The following is a 24,006-nucleotide window of genomic DNA, read 5'->3' as shown; positions in this document are numbered from 1 at the left end:
ATAATTTAGATTAAATCTGAGAACTCTCTTAATCTCCATATACAGCAACAGTACCAGGAAGCTTGAAGTCAAGAAAAAGAACCAAAAACAGTCACAAGATTCCATGTGATTTCAGTGGTTCAACAGTAATCACGCAATGCTCCAAGATTACTTGTGTGCCAAAAATGTCTAAAAACATGTCTCCTATAACTATGTCTTCTCTCCCACTTAAGTTTAGGGTGTTTACTGCAGCAAGTACAACGTATTGCCATAAAAAAGTCAGCAGTACCACACACCAGCATTGTATGTCCAAACTTTCTGGTGCACAAAAGTGTTTTTGGAGCATCATATCACGGTTTTACAAGTAAATCTTTTATTTTATATATATATATATATATATATATATATATATATATATATATATATATATATATATATATATATATATATATATATTTTTTTTTTTTTTTTTTTTTTTTTTTTTTTTTTTTTTTAATGAAAGGTAAGTTGGTTGGTTCCTTTTCAGGATTTTGAATGTTTCAGAACCATTGCTGTCTACAGAGGATCAGAGAGCTCTCGGATTTCATAAAAAATATCTTAATTTGTGTTTTGAAGATGAACGAATGTCTCAGAATATTGAAACAACATGAGGGTGAATAATAAACAATTTTCATTTTTGGGCAAACCGACCCTTTAATGAGTGATTCAGTGAATAATTCATTAAAAATGCTTGATTGATTTAAAAGTGAAATAAGTGACTGTCTTTGTAAATAAACCACTGAATCATTGGTTTAAGATATTCCTTTCAAAAATGTATATTCATTCAGAAATAATACTAAAATGTTGGAACTCACTAACACTAGCCTCCTTAAATATTACTTAAATATACAACATCCCATAAATAAAAAACATACATTGATATTGGTCGCTTTCATGATGAATTATATGGGCATTCTGACTGTGTTCTCATAGGCTTCAGCAGTAGTGGATACTTTTGGACTCTGAAGATTTATTTTCATTTGTGACGAAATCTATAAAGTCAGCTTGCATTAGCATAGGCAATATCACAAATATTATGCCATTAAATCACAATCTGATGCCACTAACCAGTAGGAATTGTTTGGTTACCAACATTCTTCAAAATATTTTCTTTTGTGCTCAACAATAAAGAAACCTATACATTTTTAAATTTTTTTTGCAATGTAAATTACCATTACTATAACCACATTATACTATTAATAAACTATTTATGTACCAAAACCATGGTACTTTTGTGGTTATCATAGTGTAACTAGGTAAAAAACATGTTATGCTTTGTGTTTATTTGTATTAAAACCATGTTTAGTTTTCATAAGGGTCCTATGATTCATCTGATTACACAGAAGCTTTTTGTGTCCTCCATGCCACGAACTAACAATGACAACTTGTCTTGACTTCAGTTTTCACAGAGTATCATCTCCTCATCAAGCATTTTAACACCCCACCCTCACAGTACAGCAAGGTGTAAAACAGCCATTCACTTGGGTTTACTTGTGTTCTACCACAGCAGTCAGCAATTATTTAAAGAGACAGTTCACCCAAAAATAAAAATTTTGTAATCATAGCAAATCCTTCACTTTTTCAAAACGTATTTGAGATTATTTCTTCTGTTAAACACAAAAAAAGACATTGTGTTTAAATTCTGATTTCTGATTGACTTTCACTGTATTTTTTTCCAACTGTGGAAGTCAATGGGTGCCTGCAAAATGTATATTTTTGTGTTTAACCAAAGAAAGACACTCAAAGGTTTAAAAACCAGAAGAGGGAAAATAAATTGTGAGAACATTTTAAAAAATTGGTTAACTATAAATGGTGATCAAGACAATATAATAACAACACACACGACAACTTAATCTAAAACAGAGCATTAAACACAAAAGATGACACAAGCAACTAAATGAGACTCAGGTGTACACAATCAATGAACTGTGACTAACCATAGAAACAAACATGAGACAGAAACAAAGGAAACAGGAACTAACACTGGGGGAAAAGGAAGTCAAAAGAACTAAATATCCATAGATTAGAAACCAGACAAAGAAAATAAGCAGATGTAGAAGTGACTCACTAGGAAAAATTTACTAAAAGTGTATATTAAGCAGCACGCAACTACAGTAAGTCACAAAGAACCTCAGACCAAGGAGGGAACATGCAAGCTGTCACAATCGGTTTCCTGTGTTGATTCACAATTCTTTAAAAATAATAATTGGGGATGCTAAATACTCATTGAAGTGTTGAAATTTTGCAGCACCATACATAATATCTAAATTAATATTGTGTCTGCAATTTAGCTGAAAAACATCACTGTAGGCGATCTCCAAATACATAGTATTTCTAAACAGTTATAGGTGAATTTTACCTGGACGACACATTATGAAGAATAAGTAACATGACAGTGACAGCATGTTGTTTGTATTATGTGGAGATTTCATTTGAAATACCATCCTGATCTCACACAGAAACATAACTATTTTACATTGTGTCAGTTTATTGGCTAATTCATACAAATTAATACAAGTTCAGGCATAAGATAACGTATGATTTTTAAAAAGACACTTGGCACCAAACCCTACCCGTAAACCCAACAGTCAAATTAAGCAAACTGTATTAAAATGTATGAATGAGATTGTACAAATTTGAATTAACCACTAAATCAAAAAGATACCATGAAATAGTGTTGGAAATACACATATAATGTGATGCCATTATGTAAGTTCCTATTAATTAATTGTGTTTAATATAATCTGCACACACCACATCCACCACATTGCTGTTATTTGTTCTACAACAGTTGCTTCCCTGCCATTCAATTTGTCTGTACTTTTCTTGTACCGTTTTATGCATACCACTAACTCAGGCATAATAATTATTTTGTATTCATTTGCTAAAATAGAGACCCATGCATATTTGGACAACATGACTGTTTTCAGACATGTTTCCTAAACACTCTGCCCAAGTTAAGTTAGTCAGCAATTAAAGTCATGCAACCACTGCCACAACATTGGTTGAGCAATTGAGGGTGGGGTCTGCTTCAAAAAACAAACTGCAATGCTTTTTTTTAATTGGGTAAATCAGCATATGGTTTCCTTATAGTTTTTCACACTTTGTAGATAAGCTACAGATATGGTATGTTATATATATATTATCTCTTTTAGCTTTAAGGTTTAACTTTAAGACAGGCATCATCACCAACTCTTTGAGACCAGTTTGTTCACTGAAAATAATATTACCCTACAATAGAAGAGCATGAAATAATAAATATACAGGTGGACCTCGTATGCGCATAATATGTTGTCAACAATAGGTCTCGGTTTCCCATCGTAAGTATAAAGTGCACTCGGAGCTAAAGAACATACTAGTTCACTTAACTGCAAAGCTCCTTCGGCCTGCTCCGGCATGCTGTCAGAGTCCGGCTCCATCCTGCCTGTTCCTGCACCTAGGTGTGTGTGTGAGTGAGTTCACCTGGCCTGGTTAGCTTATATGTGTCCAGTAACTGGACACGGGGGAATAATCCGAGCGGCCCTGCCGAGGACGCCCCACAGCGAGGAGAGTCGGGTTGCCTGACTAACGCTAAACACTAGCGGGATAATTACTGCAGAGCTACATCCATCTCTCCTCCACTCTGAGGAGCTAATGGAGGAAACACGGTAAAACGCGCATTGTTTTAGTACATTACGTTACGCTTTCCAGAAACCAAAATCAATGGTAGAAGCACTCAGTTAACAGATTTCTATAATTAAATTAAATTTTTATAGTTATTTATATTTTTGACATTTGTTTTTTTTTTATATCCATCTAATTGGCTGAAGTATAGCCTACATGTCTTGTATATGCTTAGAAATAAGTTTTAATAACTTACACTAAGTACAAATAATGAAAACAGCAAAACAGCAGCTGTAGTTTTCAAAGTTCACCTTTAAAAAATTAGGAATAGAACATTCATTCATTTTCTTTTCAGCTTAGTCCCTTTATTCATCAGGGGTCACCAGTAGAATGAACCGCCAACTTATCCAGTATATGTTTTACACAGCTGATGCCCTTCTAGCTGCAACTCAGTACAGTACTGAGAAGCATCCATACACTCATTCACAAACACACACACACACACACACACACACACACACACACACACACACACACACACACATACACACACTGTGGCCAATTTAGCTTACTCAATTCACCTACAGTATAGGGCATGTCATTGGACTGTGGGGGAAATCGGACCACCTGGAGGAAATCCACACGAACACGAAGAGAACATGCAAACTCCACACAGAAATGCCAACTGACCCAGCCAGGACTCGAACCAGCAACCTTCTTGATGTGAGGCAACAGTGCTAACCACTGAGCCACCATGTCACTCCCAAATAGAACATTTACTGTAAGAAAAAAAAAAGGGGGGGGGGGGGGTTCTTTGCTGTTAAGCCATACTCTTAACTGATGTTATCTAATGTGTCACCACTACTACTAGTACTACTACTAATAGTAACTAAGAACATAATTATTAAAATGAATAACCTGCCACACATTTTTAGGAAAAAAATGAAAAAAGCTGTCACACATTTTAGAATGTCAATTTACTTTTATTATTTACTATAAATTGTAAGATTAATTAATAATTAATGGAACAAGCCACCATTAAATTCATAGAATAAATAGCACAGAGTGATCATCCTCGTTGTGATCTACTTCCTCCAACAAGAGGTGAAAAAACTGGTCTGTTCCTCAGGAAGCAAAGCAATTAAACACTAATATAAAACAAACATAGATGTAAAGGTAATGTGTATTTATACAGCGCATTTATCCAGTATGGCCATACACCCCAAGTGCTTCTTGACCAGTTGTTCTCAAAGTGGGGGTCGGGACCCCCCGAGGGGTCTCCTGGGGATTTCCAAAAATCTATTTATTTTTATTTAACCATAAGAATTACCATATTTTATCCATAACCTACTGAAAAGGGAAAAAAATTGTTTATAGTTTTTTATAGTTACTATATACTATATAGTTACTGTAGCTTATAGTTAGTTCTATTGGATTGCGACCCCGGGGGTAATTACATTATTAAACGAAGTATAGACTTGGGTCTATTTGTGTGTGTGTGCTATTGCATGCAAGGTTTCTGTATTTATAACCACCTCAAAGGATATTGGGGTCGCGAGTCGCTGGCTGAAAAGTTTGGAAACCCCTGCTCTACACCAACAAGAGTGTGTAACATCCTCTTGGAATAGGACAACGGCACCAGTGCGCTCACCACACACCAGCCATAGGTGATAGAGCCATCGGTGGAAGGAGATGATTTGGAAGCCTTGATGTAGGGAATTTGGCCAGGACAGCGGGGTTTCATCCTTACTCTTTACAAGAAGTGCTATGATTTTTAATGATCAGAGAGAGTCAGGACCTCGGTTTAACTTCTTGTCTGAAAGACAGCGCTCACTGACAGTATGGTGTCTTCTTCACTTTACTGGGGCATTAGAACTCACACAGACCACAGGTTGAGCACCCACCTCATCCACATCCAACAGCAACCTAGTCTTCCCATGGTCTCCCATTCAGGTACTGTTTAGGCTCAGCCCTGCTTAGCTTCAGTGAGTAACCGGTCCTGGGCTGCAACACTGTGACAAGGACAAACTATATGCTGGTTCCCCCATGTACACCTTTGGGAATTAGACTATTTAAAGGTTCAAGACACCCTGGAGGTCTTTTTTTGAGATTTTATCAGATTCGTGTGTGTTAAGCATCATTTAAGACAACATTAGCACCTGTCAACTTTAATTGTGGAGACAAATGGATAATTTGGAGCTTTTGTCAGCTAATTTCATCTTCTGGGTTTAAAATAATTAGTGGAGCAGGATCAAAATCGGTGACAGCGTGCATCTGCTAGTGGAGTGATGACACGTCGATTTCTCATTATTATTCATAGCTGAGTTTTCTTAGCCTATCAGAAGACCCTACTTTTTAATTATTCATGACAGCACATGCTTTCCAAAGGCTCCCTTCTTTTTCCTTTGCTCTGCTGGCCACGCCCACTCCTGCCTCCGCTCGCAGTGATCCACTGGGGGGGGGGGGGGCTTTATGGCCCTTTAATGAAAATAACATGGACACTTTGGGACGTTTAATAAACAGTATTTGCAAATTGCTTTTAAGCATTTTGATCTTTAATGTGGAGAGGCTGGTTGTGAATGGCCATATGTAGAAACGTTCTTATTTGTTTAACTGTGTATTTATTTTCAATTTAATTGACTTTTTGTAATTTCTGCAATAATCTTTGATCTTGGCAATAGAATTTCTTTAATCTTGTCACTGCTATGCAGAAAACAAACCTTAAACAATAATCAGCTGATTTTTTTTGTATTGACATTAAACAGACACATTTTTACACAAACTATATGGACTTAAGTGACTTTAGAGTTACAAAACACACTTGTCAACACAGCTTAACAATGATCACAACCTTATTGCGTAACATGTTTGTGAGATGGAAACGCTGATTAGTTGATAAGGCAGATAGATAAATAATCTGTGATATAACCTATATCTTTCATTTTAGAGAGACATGCAGTTAGATCATGAACAGATAAACTGCAAGAGACAAGGGTGGAGTCATAAAAACACTGACATGAATTCTGTGGTAGAACTGCAATCAAAGTGTAGTAAAATGACAAGCAGACTATATACAGTTTATGATACAAGAAAAGCTTTTCATATTGGAAGGTCACCAACTACTATAAAAAAATGCAAAGTCAAATGTCAGGATGTGCAACACACTTGAAGAGTTAATATTAATAATAATAATACCTTTTATTTATAGGCGCCTTCAGAGAACTCAAGGACACCTTACAATATGTCACAGGCACATTATAAAAACAAAACAGAAAAATAATAAAAATAATATTAATCCACAAAGTCATTAAAAGCAATCCTGAACAAGAGATCCAAAAACGTTTAAGGTTGAGTCATTTTGCTTTTATGGAGAAAGAACAGGTGATTTACATTGCATTTAGCATAAAATAACTTAATATAAACATAAGATGCTGAAAAAATGCTCATACAAGAAAATTCCAGATGGCATCTCAATTCATCATTTAAATACTTCAAAAGTTCATTAGCAGCATTTCTAAACCCTACAGTCATTTTCATAGCAATAAGTGCTCATTTGTTTTAGGAAATAAGCTAGATGTAGAACTAGGGTGTGGAGCTTTGGGAGTGTTTCTTCTACCTAAACCTCTCTCTGCTTTAAGTTCTTAAAAATGAATGAACAATAAAGCAGCTTCAATGGCAGCTAGTTTTGAAGCTCACACACTTCTAATTTGAATATCTGAGGGCTTTTTAAAGAAATTCAGGGTTTACCTTGCTGATGAAGTTGAAGTTGAAGAACTGCAAAGTTTCAAGAAGGAAAGGAAGAGAGAATTTGTTGAAGAGAGGCAAATGTACAAACTGACTTCCTGAATGGGTTTTTGGTCCACCCCCCTTGAAAACACCCCCATTTAAACAAACATGCCAAAAAATGAGGAAAAGAGGCAAAGTGGAGTGCACAGATTTCCTAAACGTGTTATTTGTTTGTTTTGACTAAATTTGACTGCAGGAAAATTTCTGTGCCTAAACATGAAGAAAATATATCAAATCAGTTTCAGCCTGTGAGGTGTCAGTTTCTACTTTTATGTATTTAAGAGTCACACCCAGTCACACACACACAAAGCATTCATAACTATGTCAAGACTTGCCTGTGGACACAATACTTTTGGGAACTTTTGAACATCTGATCTCAGACCTGTAAGTCATGGCTAAAAGCTAGCATGTAAACTTTTTAGCATGCTGTTTGCACACAATGGCTGTGGCTTCATTCATTCAAGCACACTCACACATACAAACACATTTGTACTAGCTATTTTAGGGACTTCCCATAGATATAATGATTGTACTGTACTGTACATACTGTATATTTTCTCCCCCTATCCCAACCCGACCCCTAAACACAACCCTCACAGGAAACAATTAGCATTTTTTACATAACAATTTTCTAAATACCTCATTCTGTGTGATTAATGCACCATTTTCCCAATCCTCACCAAAGTAAAGTCCCCACAAGGTCAAAATCTACTGGCATGTCTATACTTGTGGTGACATTTGGTCCCCACAAATTAAGGAATACATGATAAGCAAACACACATGAACATAGGAAATGCAGGGGCTGGACTGTGGTGTCAGTGGTTTACTGAAACAAGAACTTGTCAGTTATAAAAGGGCTGCACTGTTTGCACAGGTACTTGCCTTTATAAGGTAATATACAAACTCATCTTTCATAGAGTATAATGAATTCATTCTCCAAAACCCACACTATGTTGAGTCACATGTCATGTGGTGCGGTAAATTGGAAAATTATTTTGTTTACTCCAGTTTGGTAAACATTCTCCTACCACGGTTTGTTTGCTTCTACAGAGTTTCACATTCTGAAAGCAACACTGAATAAATTGGTAACATTTTACATTGTGGTCTGATTGTAAATGTTAATATTGTGTACTTTATTGTTACAGTAGCTGGGTAATAACTGCTAAACCATAATCCACTCAGATTCCTAACCTTTCCCATGTAGTTACTTTAATTTACCAAATTATTTTCAAGGGAAGCATACATGCGGTAAAATACAGTGCTTCTTACACTATTATAATGAAATATTGATCTTCACTGACAAAAATGCTTTTTTTTTTGTGTTGAGTTTTTGTATTCTTTTTAGGCCAAATATCTAAAAATCTTAAATAAAGAAGCATTTTCTAGACGAGCAAAACATATAGTCTTATTTTTAAAAATATTGTGTCAAAATTAATATAGTTTCTTCTTAACCCTCTCAAGGCAGGCGTATAAGTTTTTTACTCAGAGGTACCACTGCAAGACTTGGTTGTCCATTAGCAACAAACAGTTTCCCCACTTGCACACCAGATGACACAAAAGACAAAAACTTTCTTGGAGTACCACATGACAAAGTGACTTGGAAACATGACCTACTCAATGAGGATTTGAGATATTATATTTGGATCCCATATTGTTTTTGCTGTTGTTCTGCCAAAGAAAAGCAATTTGTTACATTGTTTGAAAAGTTGTATATAAAAAGTTATTGTTTATATCATATTCAGTCGTCAATGTCTAATTACCACACTGGGCCAATGTTGCAAATCTGCAACATCCCAAAACGCCTAATTCCTGAAATATTTAAGGCCTAAATCATTTAACAACACTTTAGCATAATCACATTGTTTTAATGACCACATGACAAACAGCAAGCTTTTTTTGTAAGTTGTTCATTTAAAAATAAGTTTGAATTGATATATTTATATATAATAATCTGGTTATAATAAAATGTAATTCAACTATAATGTAATTTGTAATCAGTAAAAGACCACAATTTCTATAATCAACACAACACTTTAAATCAGGGATGCTCAAACTTATGAATGAAGGGCCAAAAAACGAATATCATTGAGAACTATGGGCTGAAGATAAATTTAAAGAAAATACTAAAGTATATTACACTCAACTTGTTGATAATTTCCTAATTCATTTCATAGTATTTTAAAATAAATAGAAAATATTACATTAAATCATATTAGATAACATAGAACAACTAAATAAATGATCGTTTATTAGGGTAACAACAATCACATTTATAACACAGTGGAGTTCAATGGGGAATACACAGGTCAAGCAGAATCAGACTTTGACTTGATTTGCTCAATAAAAGTCTCTGGATTGTCGGGTGACAGCATTAACAAAATAAGATTAAATTACACTATTTAATTGAAACCATTCATTTCAGTTAGCTTTTAACAATAAAACAAAGAAAGGGCTACATTACATTTGAATTGACAATCTCAAAACCATTCATATCATTCCCCCTCTCAGATCAGAAGGTGGGTCAAATTAAAGGTTACCATGGGCCAATTTTGGCCAACTCTACTTTAAACAAGAAAAAGAAACACACAGATTGAACAACATTTAGTCAAACTTTTTATTTTTCAAGTCAAAAACAAACAAAACATAGATACAGAGAATGAAGTAATCAGATTGATTTCTATACAGTGGCAATTTCTCTTAATTTAAATTCTCCTTTCCCCATAATCCCGACCCAGTAATTACTCAAACTCAAGAAAACCCTGTCTTTTCCCATTTATACCCTCATTCACACACGCACGCACACTCACACACTCTTACTGGTAGCCTGGGTACAGAGCATTAACTGGACTGGTCTGAAACATCCATTAAACTGAAGGCAAACAAGGGCATTAAAGAGACACGGTCAGAGCTGCTCTCCCTAATGCAGTCTAAGGCCTTAAAACTAAAGCTGAAATATGCAAGAGCAAAGTCATTTACAAGTGAATCAGCAAAACCTCCTGCAGCTACCACCATGCAGATGGAAGTGCGAGTTGAGGAAACCACAGATGCTGCTTGCTTTAAAAAGTAACACTCAAAAAGATCTACACGCCCGAGTCAAATCAATCTCTGTCGCCCTCTACTGTTCAAGCATAATGATGACATTTGGGTTAACGAAGAACCACAAAGGTTTTAGGGCACAATTACACAAGATATGAAACAGTGCATATTTAAAAGGAAACAAACCAAACTGCACCTTTTTCCCCCCACTCAAGCACTTAATCCAAAAAAAGCATAGCTGACCCGACAACAAGTAAGCCAGCGCAAGAAAAAGTGTCAAATAAAAGCTTTTCCGCAGTAATTCACACAAGAGAATATTAGTTGCACTTGATGCCAATATCAGGAAAAGAAAGATTATATACTTTTTATAGTAAAGGGCTGAGTGCTGAGGACAAGGAAGGTCTCATAAGATTTGAACCAAGATGGTTTTAAAAAAGGTTAACATGGTGGCTTGGGGATATAGATGCAGTGTTCCAACTCCATTTGGGTTAAAAGGAAACTAAAACCAAAAGAAAAACTCACTTCACACTATGTGCGTAGAGGTACAAGACCACCGTCTAACAGTTGTTTTTGCTGTTATTGAAATAGTAAATTACTGGGCAGATGCTGGTGAAGGATAAGGCTTGCATCTTTTGGGGACATTTGAATAGGAAGTTGATGCCTCTTAATTAGACATCCGGTTTCTCTCTCTCCACTTCCTACAGGAGAGGGCAATCACTACACAACACTTTTACCCATGCCATGGGCCAGCATACATATTTAGACTACAGTATAACAAGACATTTTAAATCTGCACAATGTGTGTCAGCTTCAACAACAGACAGCCACTTCCGACCATCCGTTCCTTTAGAAATTATTGTATGCAAGAACTCATTTAGACAGAAGAAAACAAAACAATATTTAAAGAGTTCTCAGTTCTGATCAGGAAAAATTATCAAAACCAGGAACAAGCGCTTATTTACAACAAAGAAGAAACAAAAAGCTGTAAAATGTGTAAAGGGTCAGTTTCCCCTCTTTCTATTCACGTTATAGAGATTTTTTTTGTCAAGGTTTCAATTGAAACTTTTTAGATACAATCCACTGTTTTCTGTTTGAAGGCTTTTGGCAATACTTCTTAGATTTCCTTTACATCCAACACTGAATTTTAGAGAAAAAGTAAGGGAGATAGAAATGATGGATGGAAAGAGGATTACAAGTGATCTTTTTCCTCCAAAAAGCAGTTAGCCACCTGCATCTTTCCACCAATTTTGAGTTATTGGTTCTCCCTCACCATGGTGACCAAATGGTCTGTACAAAGGCAGCCTTGTTTGGCTTATAGTTCAAACCTCTGAAATAACATATGCAACCACTGAAGCCTGTTTAGTGAGGCTAATTAAGAACAGTTCAAGAAGTCCAAAAGAGAAACCAAGAGGATGGGAGCCCAGGTTGCTCAGCCTTCCCCGTGAATCACAGCTGGATGGCTTTCCTTCAGTCTTTATCCTAGGGTCAAACTGCCCATCAGGGAAGTCAGACAAAGCCCGGCGCAAACAATCTTTAGTTATTTTCTTCATCACTGTCATCTGGGCTGATGGCAGGGCTGTAGGTTGGAGAGGTGGGGCTGTAGCCAGGAGAAGTGGGGCTGTAAGTGGAGCCCTTGGGACTAGTGGGAGAGTAAGTGGGGGAAGTGGGAGAGTATTTCGGTGAAGTTGGAGAGTAAGTTGGAGAGGTAGGGGAGTATTTGGGACTGGTTGGGGTGTAGGTAGGAGAGGTTGGAGAATAAGTTGGGGAAGTGGGGCTGTACTTGGGCGTAGTTGGGGAGTAGGTTGGAGAGGTGGGACTGTATTTGGGCGATGTAGGAGAGTACTTTGGAGAAGTAGGGGAATATTTGGGGGATGTTGGAGTATACTCTGGAGAACTGGGACTGTAGGAGGGAGAGGTGGGTGTGTATTTTGGAGATGTAGGGGAATAGGATGGAGAGCTCGGGCTGTAGGAAGGTGAGCTTGGGGTGTAGGTGGGAGACTGTGGGGTGTAGCGAGGACTGGATGGAGAGTAGGATGGAGAAGTGGGAGAGTATGAAGGAGAAGTGGGGGAATAGTTGGGGCTGGTGGGTGTGTAATTGGGAGAGGTGGGGGAGTAGGAAGGTGAGGTAGGGCTGTAAGATGGAGAGGTTGGGGAATAACTGGGGGAGGTGGGTGTGTAGTTGGGTGAAGTGGGACTGTAGCTTGGAGATGTTGGGGAATAGGAAGGGGAGGTTGGAGAGTAGCTTGGGGAGGTGGGAGAGTAAGATGGGGAGGTTGGGGAATAAGATGGAGAGGTAGGAGAATAAGATGGAGATGTGGGGCTGTAACTTGGTGAGGTTGGGCTGTAGCTGGGGGATGTGGGGCTGTAACTAGGAGATGTTGGTGAATAGGATGGTGAAGTTGGCGAATAGGATGGTGAAGTCGGAGAATAAGAAGGTGAAGTCGGAGAGTAGCTTGGAGATGTTGGAGAATAAGACGGCGATGTAGGAGAATAGGAAGGTGATGTAGGAGAGTAGGACGGAGATGTTGGGCTGTAGTTCGGGCTGGTGGGAGAATAAGATGGTGAAGTTGGAGAGTAAGATGGAGAAGTCGGAGAATAACCAGGGCTCTGTGGGGTGTATCCACCACCAGGAGAACGAGGCTCATAAGCAGGAGAGGTTGGAGAGTAGTTGGGAGACAAGGCTCCTGCAGAAGAAATAAAAAAGGGCATTAGAGACCTGTCAGTTTGCAGTTTACACAAATAATGCCCATTAATCTTAAATCGAGACCAAAATGAAGAGTGATATAACCTGGTGATGGAATATATGGGCTAGCTGGTCCAGGCGATCCTGGAGAGCCAGGAGTAGGGGACCAGGCAGGAGAATATCCAGGTGAGAAGCCGCTGGCATCAGATGCAGCACTTGGAGAAAAGCCTGCAGCTCCAGGTGTCATTCCACTTCCTGCATATAGAAAAAGAAATGGGTGTGAAATTGACTCTGCAAAGATAACTAAATAAGGTTAACCATAAAAAACCCTTATTTAACTTCACTCACCAACACTGGGAGACCAGGCACCATATGCAGGAGTAGCTCCTGTATTCCAGGGAGTCATGGCAGGAGACATGCCACTCATCGGGCTGGGGGCAGAGCCAAAGAACATGCCTGTGGCTGTGGTGGAAAAGGGTTAAATGAAAGGTTTAGTCGACTTTGGATTAGTTTGAGCATTTAAAACTGGAAATAAGTTTGACTTACGTCCTGCAACACTGATTCCAGGAATGTTAGTGGGGATCTCCATGCCATATTTGCATTTCTCAGCATCCAACAGCAGGTCAAAGCAACCAGTGCCTGCAGGAGCCAGTTGACCGAGCATGATGTTTTCAGATACTCCTTTCATTGGATCAGATTCACCATGGGAAGAGGCTTCCATCAACACGTCCACCTACATTTTTAATTATTTAGACATTTACAAGACCATCCTGGCTGCCACTTTAAAACATTTAATAGTCAACTGTCGACCTTACCGTCTCCTCAAAAGAGCACTTCATTAGTGGTCCAGTGTCCTGCCTATTGATACCATGACGAGTGATAGCCATCAAGTGACCCCTGCAGGTCATTGTGTCACACAGCAAGGCAAGATGGCGGTAGTTAACGTAAGAACCATCAAAAGAGATGACATGGTACAACTCTCTTTCCAGAGCCTTACGCACTGCCTCAATACCAAGAACCTGCAGGCCAAGAGTAGAAATTTCTAAGTTTGATCTGAGGACTTAAATATATCACAACATTTAGACAGGCCAGCACAATTCTTACAGTGAAAATCTCCACAATGTCGTTGGAGGTGGTCCGAACAGGGTCCACATCCTTTTCACTAAGGACCCTCATGAGACTGACTCCATCTGTTTCCAGGATCCACTCCTGCAGGGCTTTAAACTCTCCATCTTCTGTGATGATGATTTTCTTTTTGTTGTCCGTCTGGGGAAGATGCATGTACACCTAACAGTGTAGAGAGGGAGAAACTTAAATTTCATCCACAAAACAGTAGGCCCTTCCAATTGTCACTTTATAATCCAGGTGGGTACCAATTAGCTGTCTGAAGTGCATACAAGTGTCATTTATGACAAGCCTGCACTGCCAAACGGACTGTCGGGTATTAGACAGCATAGAAGCCAAACTGCCAAAAGAGGTATACCTTGCTGATCTGCTCAATGCCTTGCAGGGTCATGTCTGTCAGCATGTTGGATTCAATGCATCGAAGGAAGACATCATCGTCCATCTTATCTACAACCTCCTCATCCTGGTGACAAGATTTCGAATTCAACATTGAGAGAAAGTAGACAGTTATGCTCATGCACCAATAAAAATGTTAAATTACAACACCTCTTGGAACTTGTTCTCGTCGCTGTTCATGATGCGGATTCGCAGTACCAGTTTCTCAGCATTGTCATCATTGAAGATGCAGTTTAAGTCGTCACCAAATCCTAACACACAGACAAGCATTAAAATTTGATAGCCCGTTAAAAGTGTTAGAAGTATGTCTATTCACTAATATCAGACCCACCTGCATTGATCTTTTCTGCAATTTGCTCCATAGTCAGCTTACGGTCAGTCATGTGTTTGCGGTCAAGTTCGATACGCAACAGCCAGGGTGAAATTCGGGTCACATCGAAGTCAGGCATCTCATAGTAGACGTTAACCCACTCTTGATCCTCAGTCACCACAGTGTTCTGAGGGTTGGGGTCATAATAAATGGCTGTGTTGGCAGTGACCTTGCGCAGGGTTGTGTGCTCCAACCGACACAGGATATCTTTGGCCCTCTCTGCATCACGGGCTGCTTGGCCCAGTAGAAAGACAGTCAGGGAGGGGGTCTTGGGTCGCTTGGAGATGTTGATAAGCTCTTTGAGACGAGGCACACCGAGAGTGACGTTTTTGGCGGACACACCGGCGTAGTGGAATGTGTTCAGGGTCATCTGAGTAGCAGGCTCTCCCAGGGACTGGGCAGCCAGAGCACCTACCATCTCACCTGGGTGAGCCTGAGGTAAACGGAAAAGAAAAATGTACAGCGTCAGTCAATGAAGGCACTTTTAAAATTGTATCAATTTGATTTTGCTCAATATTTCCAATTTATCCAGGTGCAGACATTCAGCTGCACTCAGAATGCATTCACTTACAATGGATTGGTTAAATTTGGTCTCAATCTCTCCCAGCAGCCAATCAAAGGCCTCAGTGCTAAGACGGAACTCCTCAGTCATTCGTTTGGAACAGAGGGTTGATCGCAGATGGATGTTGAAAAGCAGAGTGGCGTTCTCCTGGGCTTGCCTGCTTAACTGGTCATCGCCATTTACAATCACCAGCTTCTTACTCAACTCCTTAACTCCTACAAAAATAAAAGCAGAGGAAAATTTAATGAACTATCATAACAATAGAGCAAATGTTTTGTTTTGCTTTAGTCAATGTATAGAATGATGCAAAAGCTGAGACTTTATAATCAGCTTGCACAGGTCTGCCACAAGCCAGCAGTAAGCTATAGGGATCAGTCTTCAGCAGGCTTAATATAGATGGCACAAAGTCTTTATTTAGCTGGGAGACCCAGTCAGACACAGTCTCTTAAAGTGCATGTTAAAATAAAGATATTTCAAAATAAAGATATCATAAGATATCAAACAATAAATCTAACATTTACAGATTTTTAAAACCACAAACCAATGTTTTGAACCCACCGTCCACAACCCGTGCTGGGTTGAGATCAGTTGGTGCCCGAGGGTTAATGCGGAAAATCTTCTGAGCATTCCAGATCATTCTGGCCAGATTGCACGGTAGGACCACCTATAGAAAACATAGCAGTTTGTGTCTTTATATTTGCACACCTCAGACATTTACAAAATATCCAATGATGTTCATGTGTTTGGGCATTGATGGTGCTTAATGTTACAGACCTTGCTGTCTCCTGTGGGGAAAATGGCCCTCAAGATCTCTCGGTCTTCCCTCATCTTCTCAAACTCTCTCTCTAGAGAACTCTGGACATGAGCATTGGTCATCACATCTTTCACCACATCTTCCTGAAGAGTGCGGCGGAGAGCTCGTTCATTGGCGTAGTCAAACTTGAACCTGTGTGATTGGAAAAAGAGGTGGACAGTTGAATCAGTGACATTTGTATACATCACGTGGGCACTCGCTATCGGCTATCAACAAAGACCTAAAATGACTTAAACGATACAAGTGATAACAATTTTAAACCTTTTGATTTAGGGCAATTTAGCCATTTTATATATAATTTAAAATACTGGACATTTATACTTAACTGTCAAAATGTATGCAAAAAACTCACTTCTTTTCAAAGGCTTTGTGCGATGGCTTAAGAGTGGCCATATTTTGAAACTCCACAGCCTCTCCTGCAAGCCCATCCTCTCCATACCTCAGCTGGACAACCTGGTTAATGGAGTTTCTGACTGTTGCATCGTACTTCACCATAACAGACTCCATAGACTTGATCAGACGACGCTGAATATAACCTGACATTCAGTAGAAAAATTAAAATCATGGAGACAAACCTGATGACATTTTGACAGTTTCATATAATATAAATTTAAAACTGGAAATTTGTGTTACAGAAAAAGGTTTAAGCTTAGACCCCATTACCTGTCTCAGCAGTTTTGACAGCTGTATCAATCAGACCTTCTCTGCCTCCCATGGCGTGAAAGAAAAACTCAGTTGGTGTGAGACCGGCCAGATAAGAGTTCTCCACAAAGCCTCTACTCTCAGGACCGTAGTCGTCTTTGATGAAGTGAGGGAGTGTGCGATGTTTGAAACCAAAGGGAATTCGCTTACCCTCAACGTTCTGCTGACCCACCACAGCAATAACCTAAACGGGTGAACAGAAAAAGCATAAAAGACCAAAATTTATGATATCTGACAATATTTGCATGTACATTTTTAGAAAGTCTCATTTCTGGTTTAGGGTTAAAATTGAGTTGTCGGCAATGAACGCCCCATTAAAATTTTAAACATTAAAACAAGGAAGACTGCTCTCACCTGAGAAATGTTAATTTTGGACCCTTTTGAACCAGCCACCACCATGGATTTGAAATTGTTGTACTCTGACAGGGACTTCTGGGCAGAGGATCCAGTTTTGTCTCGAGCATCATTCAGAATGCGATTAACCTGGTTCTCAAAGGTCTGTCTCAAAGTGTTACCTGGAGTAGGCTCCAGCTCATTGTTGTGGGCTTTTTCAATGACCTGTGAGCAGAACAGAAGCAGAAAAATAAGTCAACATGTGCACAAGCGTCTTATAACAGAGCCTTGATATTTAGTAACAATGCCACCGCACCTCTATCACATCCTGTTTGGCTTTCTTGATAGTGTTCTGAATGTCCTGATATGTCGCCTTATCAGCAATGGAGTCTCCAATACCAATAGAGTGACCTAAAGCAGACAAGAAGAAAAGAACAAACACCGTATTGATTAGAACTTAATATCAGCCTGATTAGGAGAAAAACCTTCAAACTCAATTTGCTTATTTTACCTTCAATGAGGAGCCAGTTGTTAACCACAGTCTGGATGTTGGAATAGAAGAGTCTTGTGATGTCATGGCCCATCTCAAGGTATGAGATATGGACAAGTGATCCAGCTGAGGTTCCCAACGATTTCTTACACAGGATCCCCATGATCAGCTCACCGTTCTCCACAATTACCTGCAAAAATACACAAAAAATTAAGTGAATAATCAAAAAAAAATATATATATAAAAATAAAAAATAACGGCATAAATATGCCCATGCTTGGGCTACACTACTGCACCTTTGTGTCTCCAGGGGAGATGTTCTTGTAAGGGCCACTGTCCTCTTCATCAGGATGAGTGCTGTGTGTGCGGATGGCATTGATGTGGCCAGGGATGATCAAGCTAAAGATCTGTTTGCCGGTCCAGAGGGGACGAGGCTTCAAGATGGCTGGTTGGGGCACTTTGCCATCCCATGTAGAGAGAAACATGAGGAGATTCATCACCTCACCCTAAAATAAAGCGCAAGAGCACTTTGTTAGCATGAACCTTTTATGTCTGTAGTTTCTAACAGCTAATTGGATTCTTTGACTCAGCCCTACTGTGTTGTCAACGCACCCTCTCTAAGAAGACATCTCTCTTGGTGAACTTGCGCACAGCTGTCAGTGTGTCCTGCACAATACCCATGACAGGTCTGTTGGACTGTGGTGTGACAATCATACGAGGCACCATGGCCAGCTCCTGGATCTCAGCACGGGTCTCCAGAGACTGTGGCAAGTGCAGGTTCATTTCATCGCCGTCAAAGTCAGCATTGTATGGGGTCGTCACACTAGAAATAAAAGCAATTCTCTCTTTACACATGTTTGTTACCATCATATAATCAAGTCATTTTAATAACAAAGCTGTTAAACAAAATCATCAACTGTATTTATAATTACTTGCAATCGTTATTCAATTCAAATGCATTACAATACAATTCCTGCCCATGTCTTTGTTAATCAGGGAGACCAAGTCTTATTGCAGCATACCTGAGGTTGAGTCGAAATGTTGACCAAGGCAAGATTCGAACTCTATGGCCCATCATAGACATTTTGTGGAGCGTAGGCTGTCTGTTGAACACAATGATGTCCCCATCACACATGTGCCTCTCAACCTTAAGGAGAGAAAACAGGTCACAAATAAGCTTGTTGCATACTCTACACTTTGATGAACCACCGCAACAGACTGGCAAAACTAACTTTGTATCCTATCTGAAGATGAAGGTCACTTGGTTTAGGGTGGAATCGGAGGTCAATTCTGTCCCCGTTGTCTCGGATAATATATTTGGCTCCAGGGTACTGACTGTTACCTCTCCTCACAAGCTCTTGAAGTCTGTTAAAGGTGGAAAAAAAAATTATCAATCACATCCATTTTACAGAAAGCATACTTTGAGAATTATATATTTCTAATAGTACCTGTCAATGTTAAAGGGTGTGACGATCTCAGGAAAGGTCATGTTTGCTGCAATAGAACGGGGTACTCCAACCTGGTCGATCTGCAGGTTAGGATCAGGCGTGATGACAGTTCGGGCAGAGAAGTCCACACGCTTCCCCATCAAATTACCTCTGACACGTCCTTCTTTACCCTTTAGCCTTTGCTTGATGGACTTCAGTGGCCGACCAGACTTTTGCATTGCCTGAAACAAAAAAAATTAACAAATATTGAATTAATGGTCCTAATCTCTTGGCTAGGCCCATCAACTTTAAATTCAGTGGACCAAAATGCTATTAAATGTAACCATATCAAATAACAAATTTGTGTTTTATGTATTGAGGTAAACAGCATTTTAGGGGTATACTAATCTGTACACATTAAAAGCAAGGAAAATATCATTTAATGTTTTAAGTATCTTACAATCAAGTAACTCAAGTGTTCCATTTAATGATGATTAAATCTTGTAAGTTACTTAAACTTAAGACAAATGTAACAAACTAAGTTTATAAAGAGAAATCTTTGCATTTTATAAATCATAAATAAATATTTTCGAATGTTTATACTTTGATATGATATATGATACTGATAAATGACACTGACTTTTTTATTTTGGATATTGCAACTAGTATATTACTGCTGCACTGCGAATAGAAACCCAAATAGAAAAGCCTTTAAATCTGTCAAATTAATATTCTATAAAAGGCCACCCAGACAGTGTGTGTCTCTTCTTTAAATCATGGTAAAAAAAAAACAAAAAACGTTTGATTCACTTAAAGTAAAAAACTAAAACATTGCATTCTAACATCTATTTTTATATAGACAAGGCTGCATTTTTTACTTTTACACAATTACAACTACCTAAAATTTACAATAAATATATTTACAATAAATTATATTTACAATCACTAACAAAACATTAATAAACACTACTACATTAACAAATCATGCCAGTTAATAAGCATATAACCATTACAAAGTGTATAAACATCATCTGAGTTATACTGTAAATCTTACCCTAGGTAGACCTGGCAGTTCATTGTCCACCATGGTGGCCACGTGAAACTGAAGCAGCTTGACATCCTCTGCTATAACATGAGCTGCTGCTCCACTCTGCTCATTTCGCTTCAGCTGGTTATTGATCTTGACAATGTCAGCCAACTTGTGTGTTAAATCATCCTGGTGGAAGGTGAAAACATACAATTGAATCAAACCTAACAGTCATCAGTACTAACCCTTGCGGTACACCTGCCCACTTTCCCTCTGGCTACAAAGAAATACTAACCTGGTTCCTAGCAGAGCCCTGCATGACCACAGCCGGTCTGACAGCTAGAGGGGGAACAGGCAACACTGTGACGATCATCCACTCGGGACGGGCGTATTTAGGGTCCATGCCCAGGATTATGTCCTCTTCATCTGCAATGCGCTTGAAGATCTCATGCACACGTTCAGGGCTGAGGAGAATCTTTTTCTCCTGAGAGTCTTCATTCACATGCTTCCATTCAGCATACAACTCCAGGCCAGAGCGACGGATGCGTGGTTGGTACCTGCCACAGCCTCCATGACCCTGAAGACGTACAGTAAAAGTAATGTATTTTTGAATGTTATGTCAGCAACAAAGGCTATTTTCATGGCAAAAGCATTTCAATAATAAAAATACAATTTAAAAATCAAACAATTGAATACTTAAATTAAATATGATTGGTGTCACTTTACTAAGTCCCTTTGAGTTCATTTCATAAAAACTTCTGGAATGATTAAAAGCAGGACAGTAAAGTAAAATTTGTTTTTGTACAGTAGGGGAGTAAGCTAAAAAAAAAAAACAGCTTTAAACGCATTAGTGTGTTAAACTTGGCCCATGTATGACTGTACCTTCTCTTTGGTGATGTCCTCTGACTCGGGCTGCTCAACTCCAAACTTGTTGTCCATCTCCTCTCCACCTTCGCAAATGTTTTTGCCTTTACAGAGGTCATAGACGTGGGTCAGACGCTTGCGAGGCTGCCCCTTAGACTTGGTCAGGATGTCTTTGATTTTTGGATTGTTCTAGATAAAACAAAATTTACATTTAAAAATGCACAGAAATACACGGACCATAAAAAAAACTAAAATAGAAACAACTATGGGTAACTATGAATTACTGAACAAAACAGGAAATGACATACCGCATCCACAAGCAGCTTTGAACAGAAGAAACACACACAGCGGAGGACCTTCATGATCTTTGTGATGAAGCCAACATGAAAGACCGGCTTGGCCAGCTCAATGTGGCCAAAATGACCAGGGCACTCAGTCATGTTACCTAAAAGAAGCGCAAAAAAAAAGTGTATATTGATTAGAAATGTTAACGTAATTAATCGTCACATTAAAAAAATGAGTTTGAACTGTCCAAGTATAAAAATATTGATAATTAGATACATTTCGAGATATATGAACACACCTGCACATGTCTGGCATCTGCCTGATCTTTCAATAACCCCTTGCCGGGGGTCCATGAGTCCCCCCAGTTTAGGGCGTCCTCCTTCTGTGGTCTCAGGGTACTTGATGCCCCCTTCGGTAACGGACATCCGTTTCTGAAAATAACAAAATGATTCACAAGAGTAAGAATACTTTTCTTTGAAAACAAACTTTAATACTTAAGCTCGACACCATAAAGGCTGGTGACTTTGCAATGAGCATCATTTTTAAACGAAATATGAATCCCTCACCAGATGACATTTAACTCTCAAGTTAAACATGTAAACAAAATCATTTAATGGTCACACAACTGGGTTACTCGAAGTACACTGCACAGAAAAATACCAATTGTCAAATTTCTAAAACTAGTATTAATAGAAAATATTTTAGGATACAGTTATAATTTTTAAAAGGATGACAGTTATGAATAAACACCAAATATAAGTTACTTTCATTGCTCATAAAAAGCACCACAGCTGAACTGAGAAATATGCCATATGCTTTATATTTATTGCAAATCATAAGTGCATGTCATCAAATGAACTTATTTGAGCTCTTTGAATTAATTCATGCACATAAAACATTTTATTGCCAGTTAGGGAGATACGGGGGACAATGTGGAAACTTGATCAAGCCAGGGTCTGCCATGTGACTCAAATTTTCAAGTCGAGTAAACAAACCATAAACATTACAAAAACAATGTAAATTGTAATGTATAACTCCAAATAAAGCCTTCCGTGTCGTGTTGTTAATTGGTAAAGAAATTGGACTCTCGTGTAGTGTTTGTTCAACTTTCTAAACACATGCTCTTTACTAGAGGAAGAAGTGGCTAGCCGGCTAAGTTAGCAAAACACAAGCTCACAGAAGACAATGTATGTTAACAGAAGTATTTAATAGGATCTTAAAACGAGGATGATTTGAGTAATACAACAATACTCAAAGAATGAAGAGAATACCAGCTTCCAAGAGCAAAACCTACAAGTTCATCTGGGCTGAGGACGCCGAATTGCACTCTCTTGATGAGGCGCAATGGGCATGCGCTGTCGCTGGAAGGCGGTCCGTGCATCCTGTCTATTCAAAGAGACGCGTCCTCCCCCGGCACGCCGCTTTGTAAGAAGGAACACCAGTCTGAAACGCCACCAAGACTCTCCTGGCACCCAATGGTGACCGGAACCTGTCCGATGGCGGTTTCCCAGTGCCCACCGTGGCTTGGTATTCAACGTGCTTTTTAAAATTGTGTTTATATACTAGCTATTGTCGCTTCCGACACTCCCCTTCCCTTTCCCCGATCTACACTCCAGTGCGCTCTAAGCGCATCTGAGAGCAAAGCGCTCTCACACGTCTTTATATAGACTGCCCGCTTTGCTACAGGTTTACACAGCCTTTTTGGCAGGGGCTGAACAGTCAGAGGGAGGGTTATAAATCGATGTTGCTGAGCCTTTATTGGCCGTGAAGCCGCTGCTCATGAAAAATTCAATAAATCTGACGCAGAGCCAATGGAGTCACGCGCTTTGGATTCCTGCGAATCCTGTGTAGGCGGAGGCGGGACAAGTCGTATGAAAAGTTTTTATAGGGTCTTACAAACTTAGGGCGGGTCATTGTGCATGAAATATTTGAATATTAAACAGATTTTGTGAGAGTGAAACGTTATTCGTCAGACGTGTTATTATTATTCATGAGGCTAAAGTATTTGGCCAATTGTAATCCAGATTTGACGGCGGTCAAATAACATTCGTACTGCCCGCCTTCTTTACGAGCATTGCCGATTTTACCCGACTGGTATTTTTTCACCCCATGAGCAAAAATAAAAAAAACCCGTGCTGTTCCGTCCGTCTCGCTCTGGATCAGCTAAGAGAGCTGGAAAAGAAGCTCGTGCAAGAGGCCTACCCCTACCGTCGAGGATTAACAACATTATTTTGGTTTTATATTTGATTTTTATTTAATTCAAAATACTGATTTAGACTTTATTTTGTATGCTTAATATTATTCACCGAACTATTTATTACGATTTTTTTCTTTTATTTGGGTTTTACGGGAAAATGCAAGAATCCACGAGGTCGAGTTAAAACAATGGCTGGACGGCACGCGCTTTTCTCGGTATGATTCGCTGGAAACTCCGCTGAAAGCCTAAGGCTTCGGACTGTACATTTTTAATGAAAACACATTCAAG

The 24,006-nt window shown here is 38.9% G+C and overlaps 2 protein-coding genes across 4 annotated transcripts in view; both read right to left on the bottom strand.

Moving 5' to 3' along the window:
- capgb (capping protein (actin filament), gelsolin-like b) overlaps positions 1–7,455 on the bottom strand; it is a 28,468-nt gene extending 21,013 nt beyond the window's left edge. Inside the window, 1 exon segment of one of the 2 annotated variants that reach the window (NM_001001594.2) lies at positions 7,369–7,455. Coding sequence is in view for 1 of the 2 variants with exons in the window: in XM_087274718.1 (XP_087130844.1) it covers positions 3,388–3,437 (50 nt within the window). In the remaining variant the exon portion in view is untranslated. 2 annotated transcript variants of the gene reach the window in all.
- A 2,552-nt stretch (positions 7,456–10,007) lies between these two features.
- Positions 10,008–24,006, bottom strand: part of polr2a (RNA polymerase II subunit A) — a 28,361-nt gene continuing 14,362 nt past the window's right edge. Inside the window, exons 1-28 of one of the 2 annotated variants that reach the window (XM_087276224.1) lie at positions 22,816–23,155; positions 21,820–21,952; positions 21,545–21,681; positions 21,255–21,425; positions 20,668–20,949; positions 20,400–20,561; positions 19,367–19,587; positions 19,151–19,283; positions 18,941–19,065; positions 18,531–18,741; positions 18,215–18,424; positions 17,940–18,108; positions 17,745–17,839; positions 17,450–17,653; positions 17,057–17,279; positions 16,746–16,929; positions 16,354–16,525; positions 16,138–16,243; positions 15,589–15,794; positions 14,979–15,450; positions 14,798–14,898; positions 14,610–14,714; positions 14,231–14,413; positions 13,942–14,145; positions 13,673–13,859; positions 13,475–13,588; positions 13,232–13,381; positions 10,008–13,127 (exon numbers count right to left, since the gene is read on the bottom strand). In XM_087276224.1, the coding sequence (XP_087132350.1) occupies positions 11,977–13,127; positions 13,232–13,381; positions 13,475–13,588; positions 13,673–13,859; positions 13,942–14,145; positions 14,231–14,413; positions 14,610–14,714; positions 14,798–14,898; positions 14,979–15,450; positions 15,589–15,794; positions 16,138–16,243; positions 16,354–16,525; positions 16,746–16,929; positions 17,057–17,279; positions 17,450–17,653; positions 17,745–17,839; positions 17,940–18,108; positions 18,215–18,424; positions 18,531–18,741; positions 18,941–19,065; positions 19,151–19,283; positions 19,367–19,587; positions 20,400–20,561; positions 20,668–20,949; positions 21,255–21,425; positions 21,545–21,681; positions 21,820–21,952; positions 22,816–22,902 (5,898 nt within the window). In that variant the 5' untranslated portion in view covers positions 22,903–23,155 and the 3' untranslated portion in view covers positions 10,008–11,976. Of the gene's footprint in view, positions 13,128–13,231; positions 13,382–13,474; positions 13,589–13,672; positions 13,860–13,941; positions 14,146–14,230; positions 14,414–14,609; positions 14,715–14,797; positions 14,899–14,978; positions 15,451–15,588; positions 15,795–16,137; positions 16,244–16,353; positions 16,526–16,745; positions 16,930–17,056; positions 17,280–17,449; positions 17,654–17,744; positions 17,840–17,939; positions 18,109–18,214; positions 18,425–18,530; positions 18,742–18,940; positions 19,066–19,150; positions 19,284–19,366; positions 19,588–20,399; positions 20,562–20,667; positions 20,950–21,254; positions 21,426–21,544; positions 21,682–21,819; positions 21,953–22,815; positions 23,156–24,006 lie in introns of those variants that run through there. The other variant, XM_087276225.1, reaches the window with a different exon arrangement.

The sequence above is a fragment of the Danio rerio genome, chromosome 12 (assembly GCF_052040795.2).
Source record: "Danio rerio strain M-AB ecotype USA chromosome 12, GRCz13ab, whole genome shotgun sequence".
Lineage (NCBI taxonomy): Eukaryota > Metazoa > Chordata > Actinopteri > Cypriniformes > Danionidae > Danio > Danio rerio.
Note: the sequence above shows the minus strand (reverse complement) of the source record. Positions and strands in the feature narration are given on the sequence as shown.